The sequence below is a fragment of the Myxocyprinus asiaticus genome, chromosome 7, assembly GCF_019703515.2.
Source record: "Myxocyprinus asiaticus isolate MX2 ecotype Aquarium Trade chromosome 7, UBuf_Myxa_2, whole genome shotgun sequence".
In the NCBI taxonomy this organism is placed as follows: Eukaryota; Metazoa; Chordata; class Actinopteri; order Cypriniformes; family Catostomidae; genus Myxocyprinus; species Myxocyprinus asiaticus.
The window spans coordinates 17,448,406-17,458,039 of record NC_059350.1 but is presented as its reverse complement, the minus strand read 5'-3'; the positions used below and the strand labels follow the sequence as shown (position 1 = coordinate 17,458,039).

Here is a 9,634-nt window from a genome sequence, read left to right as displayed (position 1 = left end):
CTTTCCAGTTTCTAAAACCCGTCGAAATGAAAGTATCCTTCTCGGAGAAAGCAACACCAAATACTCGACGTGGAAAACAAAAGCATGCGTTGCGCTCTACAGAATATTCAAGCCAAGGTCGTGACTGATACCAAGCGGCCGAAAAACATCTCTCCCTCCCTCCGAGAAGAGTTGGGGGGTGATTTCAGAGCCGGCTGATGAGGATTTGCCTTGTTTAAATCATTTGGGACAGAATTGCTGCATTTTTGTGTAGGTGTAATTGTGTTTTTGACACCATCCGAAGATACCGTTGAACTTGACCCAAATATTTCTCTGACCTTGTTGCCGGAAATGGAAGAGGTGGTAGCTGCATCCTGGTGAACAAAAGTGCTTTTCTTTTGTCCTTTCGGAATAAGAAATCTGTGCATGTTGTGCTTTGTTTAATGTACAAGTGTTTAGTAATATGTACACTGACTGTTAAAACGACAGTATCGTTATTAATATTGCTGTGTCATTCAGCACGTTTGTTAACGGCAAAGGTAGCGAGGTGAATGAGGCTAAGGCTATTGTTTCGACAGCCTACACTTAAAAAAAAAAAAAGAAAAGAAAAGAAAAAGAAAATCTGGAGCTGAATTGAACATCGCACCAATTTTGTGATTGGTTGTTACAGGGGGTGGGGCCAGGGTGGGCCAAGATCCTGATTGGGTCCTGATTGGGATAATGTGACTGTCTGCTTTATGCTATGTTTAAACAACCTGGCACCTTAGAGACCCCCCCCCCCCCAATCAATAAATGAATTTTCTGTCACATTTCATTCTGTGTTTCAAGTAGATTTATGCATATCTGCACTGCCACTGACAGGACAGGTCTACAGCAGGTGCTTTTTGCCCATTTTGCTTTGAAATGTTGACCTTTACATTATGAAATATTAAATAATGTACCTTTGGATTGCTGTCCAGTATGCTTCTTAGCATAATACAAATAGTACATTTTTATATAGTCCATGTTTAGATTATTTTTCTACATTTACTGTCATTCAAGTTGTGTTTATTACTGCTATTGTGCAAGACAATCTGTGTATGTGTATAGAGTAGTGTACCTATATAGAATGTGTTGAGAAAAAGATAAGGTGGACTGAGCACATGGACAGCAAGAGAGATGGGAGGGGGTAAGCATAAAAGTTATCATTTAGTCTTGAAGTTTAACAAATATGAAACTAACAATCTCTCTAAACTTTTCCACTGCTTTGCCTAACAACTACTTTCCAATAAGACAGTGAGTTTGCTCTGGCTGTTGCACTGGCCAATTATGTTCTGCCATAAGACTTTTTCTGGTGTTAGACAGGTATAAAATGTCATGCATACTTTGCTTTGTTGAGACTTCTGTTGTGAACTCTCCCGGCCATATTTTGCTAACACAATAAAGCGTATAACTTATATATAACTTCAAGCATCATTCTTGAAAAATTCCTTCACACTGTCCAATGGCCATTGTGTTAATTTTTGGTTTTGTAAAGACTTACAAATATTTTTGGGACTATGGCTACAGAAACACTAGATATTACATTTCATACCCTACCAGCACAAGGGAAATTTACAGTCTAGGCCTTCAGTGTGATTCATGCCATTAAGAAAACCCAGTTTCACAATGAATAAGATACCCTATGCCTTTGGGGCATCATACATTATGTCACAGCTAACTAATAATACCAATTGACATTTTAAAAACACGACCACGCACGAAAGCCAGAACTTGAAACGACACTTAATGCTCAAGCAAGCCTAATTTTAACTGCAGCATGACTGTTTTGTGAAATTAACATCTCCCGAACAGACATTCAAAAATCATAATTTTTCATATGAATCTACCAAGGCGGTCTATAATACCTGGAAAAATCTATCTAATAATATTTGCGATTTAAATGTTGCTTGCAATAAATTTCATTTCGTCAGGGTACTCCGTTATGCTGCATTCCATTCATGTTGGATTTGGGATATACAAATGACATAATAAAGAAAACGTTTAAAGAAACCTTTATATTAATGTGACCACAGGTTTGTTGAGTGTCAGGGTGGGGTTGGGGATTGGGAGTGGTAATAGTGGGGGTTCAATATTGATCCTGTGTATATATGTTTTGCTATTCTTTGTTTAATGTATGAAACAATAAAAAATATTAATCACAAAGAAACCTATATATTGGTTAAAACATATTAACCAACTAACTAACTAAATAAATTGATAGTTCCCAGCCGAAATCCATGCATTACCAAAGTTACAAATTTAGCATTCTGTAAATAACAGTATAGGGATTAAATGTAATTTTTCCCTTTAAATCGCCTGTTATAGTACAATACAGCAGGCATCTGTACTGCTGGAAAAACAAACAAAGCGGTTAGCATGCAGGCTACATAAAGCTATCGCAGCAGCTGCAAGTTATCGCGATAACATGATAGGTTTTTCATCAGGCATTCCAAACGACTACCCCCTGGAGACTTGATTGCTCACGCTGCTGTCCTGAAACTGCTGGCGCTGCGGGTCTGCATATCTCGACTTGCCCGTTGACTGTTGATGCAATGCCCTTTCCTGACCACTGGGTGGCAATGTATCCACTGTCTAATATGAAACAGGAAGCCGATCTTGCTTCCGAATCATCTTCTGACTGCCTCACTTCCTGCTTTGAAACTCTCATTCGAAGCGTTTCTTTGTATTTTAGAGCTAGTTGGTTTCTTTATGTCTTTGTATTGCAATATTATTCGTTACTTTTATCACAACTAGAAAGAACAATGAACACGGTATTATCGAGAGCGAACTCGCTCTTCGCCTTCTCTCTCAGCGTGATGGCAGCTCTAACATTCGGATGCTTTATTACTACTGCGTTTAAAGACAGAAGCGTAGCGGTGGATATACACGTATCCAAAGTCATGATGTAAGTTAACTGCGTTATTTATAATTCTGCCACCCAAAGAGCAACCATAAGACCATAAAACAAACATTTGGATTGAGACTAGGCATCCCTGAGCATTTATAAAGATATGTTTTTGCAGCATATGGGATTTGTAGATGCTGAGCTGGTGTCCAATAGCAGTGCAGCACGTGAACTATACAAATGAAATGGAGCGCGAAATAGAGATCTTAATTTAAAGTGTTTACATGGTGAAATTGTAATGGTTAAGTGCTCTTTGTTGCACTTTTTTGAATGGTTATTTAGCAGGATATTATTCTGTCTCTCTGTTTTTCAGTTTCAGTTTTAAGGTGATTTATTGGCATGACAAATATTTGTACATTCGTATTGTCAAAGCGTTTACAGATGAGCTGCATACTAATAAAACAAAACAAGGACAATGCAAAAAACAACGCACATAATATAAACCAAAAGAAAAAAAAAGACACGATATACAGTGTATACAAATAAGGTAAAAGGATAAGGTTCACTAAATGGAAGTCTCTCTCTCTCTCTCTCAATTTTCAATTTGTTTTTTAAAGTACTTTATTGGCATGATTTTGTTTACATACAGTATTGCCAAAGCATTAATACATTTAGATTTATGCATTTGGCTGATGCTTTTATCCAAAGCGATTTACAGTGCACTTATTACAGGGACAACCCCCCTGGAGCAACCTGGAGTAAATTGCTTTGCTCAAGGACACAATGGTGATGGCTGTGGGAATTGAACCAGCAACCTTCTACCAGTTATGTGCTTTAGCCAACTACGCCACCACCACTCAAACAGACAACTCAAATACCACTCAAAATACACAAAACAGATAATGACAAGACAAATAATAATAATAAAACAGTAACAAATAACAATAAAAACAGAATTAAAATAAGGTGTCAGGTAATGAAAAAATAAAATAAAAACTATAATAATATACACTATACAATATAAAATAAAATAAGCATTTAACAAGACATTATGAACATAAGAAAATAAAAATACTGTGACTGAAGTGCATTAAGGCAGTGATTGGTTTCTGAGGGTGTGCAACTCAAAAATGAATTTTGCTGCAACTGATGCATGATTGTCCTCCCCCAGTAACACCTGCATTTGATCTGTTTCTGCTGAACTGAAAAACTGTGGCATGAGGTTTGAGAGTTTGTCAAAGTATTTCTCTCTCACCTCTGTAAATTTCTCACAGTGAAGGGGAAAGTGTGTCTCTGTCTCGACCTCACCAGTGTCACAGTGAGCACAGACTCGATCTTCCTTTGGAAGCCATGTTTTTCTGTGTCTGCCTTTTTCCATGGCCAGACTGTGATCAGTGAGTCTGTATTTGGTGAGGATGCATCTCTGTTTTGTATCTCTTACAGTGTGGAGATATTCTGCTAGATTATACGTTCTGTTTAGGGTCCGATAACATTCCAATTTGGTTTGGTTTTTACATTATTTTCCCAATGGTTCAAATGTGAATTTTTGCTTTTATGATTTGGTTAATTCTGATTTGGTTTTGTTCAGCAGTGCTGGTCTGAAACTGGTGTTTGTTAGTTGTTAGTGGGTTTGTGAGTTTCAGAGCCAGCTGACTAAGGGGACTGGTTTTAGGCTTCAACTCTTGGGTTTTAAGGGCTTCATGTTGCAGTATGTTAGGGAAACTTGAATTTAGGTATGTCCGGAATTTGAGGTATCATTTTTCAATATGTATAATTAGGGGGTATCTGCCAAGTTCGGCCCAGCATGCATTAGTTGGTGTTCTTCTCTGAACTCTTAGAATGTTTCTACTGAATTCTGCATGCAGGGATCCTATGGGGTGTTTGTCCCATCTAGAGTAATCTGACAGACAGAGTGGACCCCAAACCTTACATCAGAACAGAGCAATAGGCATAATAATACTATCAAAGATTTTACTCCAAATTGTTAATAGAATGTCTATTTGGGTAAATTTGCCCTTAATACCATAGAATGCTCTTCTAGCTTTCTCTTTTAGTGGATTCACTGCCAGACCAAAACCCCTTGAAGCACTGATTTTTAGACAGGTAGTCATAGTGTAGGGTGTGTTCTATTGCAGTGTTTCCCAGAGTGAATGTGTATCTGGTTTCCTGTAATCTGGCTTTTTTCTGGAATATCATAATTTTAGTTTTTTCAAATTGACTGTCAGGGCCCAGTTCTGACAGTAGTTCTCCAGCAGGTCCAGTTGCTGCTGTAGCCCTTGTGCAGTAGCTGACAGCAGCACCAGATCATCTGCATAGAGAAGAAATTTAACTTAAGGATTATTTAGAGTAAGACCAGTGTTGCAGATTGTTTTAGTAGCACTACTAACTCTCTCTCTCTCTCTCTCTCTCTCTCTCTCTCCCTCTCTCCCCAGTAAAAACGTGGACGACTTCACAGGACCAAGAGAGAGGAGTGATTTGGGCTTTGTGACATTTGACTTAACTGCTGATATCCTTTTTGGCAGGACAGACCACTGCTGTGCCACAACTACCACCATGTAGAATTAGATAATTTTACATTTGACCACACATGCACGCATATTTACATTATTTGCCTTAACCCCTTTTTTACATCTTCAACCAATATTTGACTGGAATGTGAAGCAGCTCTTTCTCTATTTGTCTGCTGAATATTCAACCAAAACCAATGTAAGTCTTGACGTTAGGCTTGCCGAGGACAGATTTTAAGCTATTAGTCAATTCAAATCTTGTTGTTTGAATAGACATGAATTGTATAACTACATTTTCAAAATGCCAAACTTGTATGTGTTTTTCACATTAAAATAATCTTTATTTCCTATTAGGCACTAAACCAGGTGGTACTGTGGGACAAGATTGTCTTGAGAGGTGAAAATACCAAACTTATCCTGAGGGATATTAAATCCAAGTACTTCTTCTTTGATGATGGCAATGGTTTAAGGTTAGTTTCTTTATTCCAATTAGTTCTCGTGTGTTATACTCTGTTTTTAACAGCAGTTGGCTATCAAGTATTCAAGTAAACATTCAGAATAAAATGCAACAAATCTACTGCTTGTCTTTAATGTATGATTATAATACATTAATACTTTTTTAAAGCTACTAAAGTTATCCAGCCAAGAGCAGTGAGTGGTTTTCTCGTGTTCTTGTGATGGTTGTTTGATTAATATTAACGACACACAGCAGCAGTCTATTAGGTTACATATCACAAATATAGTCGGTTATGTTTTTCATTCTTGACGTTTAAATCAGGCTACTTGGCCGGGCAAATATATTCTCTTTCACTTGCCCCTTCAAAAATCCACTTATCCTGGACAAAGTGTTAATGTCGAGCCCTAATAACGATAACAATAATAATAGGAAAACTAAATGTTACAACTTAAAACAGAAAAATCTGTTTGCAACTAACAATTATTTTGATACTTGATTAATTTAGATTATTTCTTAGATTAATCAGAAAACAAGTTGATAGATAAAACTGTCTTGATGACAGTTGCTGTCCAGTATCTTATGTGTATACAATTTGTATTCAGCAATGCTTGATGCCTCTACACATAAAAGCATTGTGCCTCTTAATCTGTAGTTGTGTGATGTTACTCCATTCTTGCAGAAAAGCCTGACATCGTTGCTGATTGCTGCCTGGCAATATGGAACATTTGTAAATACTCATTAATAGCCTAATGGATCATAAATGATAAGAAATCAATAGCAGTTTCTGTCAAGTAGGCTGACCCAAGAACTGTACCATAGAGTCTCTGAGATCAGTCTTTTGTCTCTACAGTTAGTGTACTATATAAGTGCTCCAGAAGAAGTGTTATTTGAATGTTGTCATCTTTACTAGGAAATAAAATTTTGACTCACAGAACTGAAAAATACAGAAAGCGACAAATATTATGGGGTCTTGTCTCTCTAAAATGAATCATCTTCCATCTCCCCCAAATGTAGGGCAAATAAGAACATCACTCTCACTCTCTCCTGGAATGTGGTGCCAAATGCTGGAATCTTGCCATTGGTCATGGGATCCGGACACAAGTCTCTTGCCTTCCCTGAAACTTATGAAACTGCAAAGAGCTACTGAACTGCCCCAGCCCATTCCAAACCATATTTGCTTATGTTGTGCTCTGTACGGGTTTTAATAAAAAAAAAAAATGTTTAAAGGAGTGACTTCTTTCAACTGTTGCTTATGGGGTTAAATCAAATAATTGCAGCAAACTGATACAAGTCAGTAAGTCATATGCCATTATCTCAGTTCTAGTTTGTAAACAGGAAGCCTCAGGTTGTTCTACACTTGTCTCACTGTGGACAAGAATTTGCTTAATGATAATAATCTGCTTTGAATTGAAAGGTGTCTTCCACAATTATAATATTAAATGTAGGTACCTGTATTATACTGTACATTAAAAGTAATGTATTTTATTATGCAGAATAGCCTATCCTAAAGGGATAGTTCACCCAAAAACTAAAATTCTCTCATAATTTACTCACCCTCATGCCATCTAAGATGTGTTTTCTTATGCTAAACACAAATGAAGATTTTTAGAAGAATATTTCAGCTCTGTAGGGCCATACAATGCAAGTGAAAGGTGATCAGGCCTTTGAAGCCTTCAAAAAGGAGACAGTCAACATAAAAAGAAGAAAGTTATATTTTGGTCTGTTCTCACCCAGAAACAACTGGATCACTTCAGAAGACATTGATTAAACCACTGGAGTATGATGGATTAAGTTTAAGCTGACTTTATCTGCTTTTTGGAGCTTCAAAGGCCTGATCACCATTCACTTGCACTATGTGGACCTACAGAGCTGAGATATTCTTCTAAAAATCTTAATTTGTGTTTAACGAAAGAATACACATACTAGATGGCATTAGGGTGAGTAAATGATGAGAGAATTTTAGTTTTTGGGTGAACTATCCCTTTAACAGCAAGCAGCAATTTAATTGTTGTGAGTGTGCATGCATTGAACAAAAGGAAGCACAATCACTTATCCAGTGTTACTTATTCCTCCTGGAGAGCCACCTCCTGCAGTATAGTTTAAAGTCTAATCAAACACACCTGATAAAAAATAAATAGGTATTCAAGATCTTTAGGTTTATTTGAATATTACCACCAGGTGTGTTGGAGTATGGCTTTTATTATACTGCTGGAAAGTTTCTCTGAAGGAGTAGGCAGGTTAACACATATTTAGATCAATGCAATATTCGTTGCTGGACTATTAGTTAACTGAAATTGTATTTGTAATGCAAGTAATGACCTTTTCATTGGAACAGTAATGGAATTATTGAAAATGACTGTAGATCCTTACATTGCTTCATTACAGGAATATTTTGAATAATAGCAGGTCCCATGATTCAGTCACCAGATGGCAGCACTTGACTGCATTAAAAACTTTATGCGAGTTTCAGTATTTTTCAATTGGATAAACACTATGATTAAATCATAACACCAAGGCTTGATTGATTTGCTCATGCTGATGTGCCATAAACTGCTGAAATAAATTCCTCAATGCAGCACATATATACTATGTCTTTTTTCTATGGCACAGTGTTGGGTTACATATATACTATATTTACATCTATGCATTTGGCAGACACTTTCTCCAAAGGGACTTACAGCACTCTTATTACAGGGTCAATCCCTCGAGCAACCTGGAGTACAGTGCCTTGCTCAAGGACACAATGGTGGTACCTTCTGCTTACCAGTTCTGTGCTTTAACCCACTACACCACCACCACTCAGATGTACACGTGATAAGATGGTTCACCTCCTGTCCTCTGATGATATAATTTAATCATATTCCTAAATCCAATTCTGGATTATTTCCACCAATAGAAAATGTATTATTGAAACCCATATCAACAAGTTATTGTTCTTGAGACATTGCAAATACACTGGCATCACATCAGAGGCCTGTCATTGTAGTTACAATTCAGTTTTTGAAATGTCAGATTGTTTTTCCCCTAAACAAAAATACATTTTGTTGAGAAAGTTTTTGTTGAAAAAGTTTCTGACCAGATAGTTTGATTTTGAGGGCCATGCGTGAAGTTTTCCAGTGAATAGTGAGTTCTGCCCTGTGTTTAAGATTTTGACAATGTGGTATTTGTGCACATAGTTTTGGGAAATTGGTAAATGGTTCTATGAAATGTGTGTATCAGTTTTAAAAACATATTTGAATATGCATTCTGACAAACATTAATATAAACTATTTTCTATCATCAAAATCTTTATTATTTTAAAACAATGTACAGAGCCAATTCTATTCAACTATTTCATGTGTTTCTTAATATGTGATTAGTGTTGTCCAGGCAGTCTGAAATATGTTTGCATGGAAATTATCAATTGTTTTCCAGGAAATGCAGGGGTCTTTTTGAATCAGATTTAGAACATGCACTATGGGATCAAGGAAAGAATCCAGTTTATGAATCATTCAGAATTGCTTTATTATTTAGGGAGGTAATGAAGCTAAAGTAATGAATTTAATAAAGGTCCCTACTAATTAAATGACAGAAAAAACACTTGGAGGACTGAAGATATTGAGGCCTTTGATTTGGAAAGGGGCTATGGTGGAATCCCATGAGTGGATATACTAATTATAATAATATTTAACATCCTTAAAATACATGGTTAGTCATACTAGACCTGAGCTCACACACACACACAAAAAGCATTTAACTCCATCAAGGTCTTGGTTGCAGTGTTGTTTAATAGTCTTTCTCAACCTCATTTGTTTGGTCATCCATCATCTCTCAAAATTTCACACA

General features: G+C 36.7%; 1 protein-coding gene across 1 annotated transcript; it reads left to right on the top strand.

Annotated features, from left to right (window-relative positions):
• The first annotated feature begins 2,606 nt into the window (after positions 1 to 2,606).
• On the top strand, positions 2,607 to 7,035 carry spcs3 (signal peptidase complex subunit 3). Its single transcript, XM_051703030.1, has 5 exons — positions 2,607 to 2,905; positions 5,278 to 5,353; positions 5,477 to 5,551; positions 5,707 to 5,822; positions 6,824 to 7,035. The coding sequence occupies exons 1-5, from the start codon at positions 2,763 to 2,765 to the stop codon at positions 6,954 to 6,956; spliced, it is 543 nt and encodes a 180-aa protein (XP_051558990.1). The 5' UTR covers positions 2,607 to 2,762; the 3' UTR covers positions 6,957 to 7,035.
• The last annotated feature ends 2,599 nt before the right edge of the window (positions 7,036 to 9,634 follow it).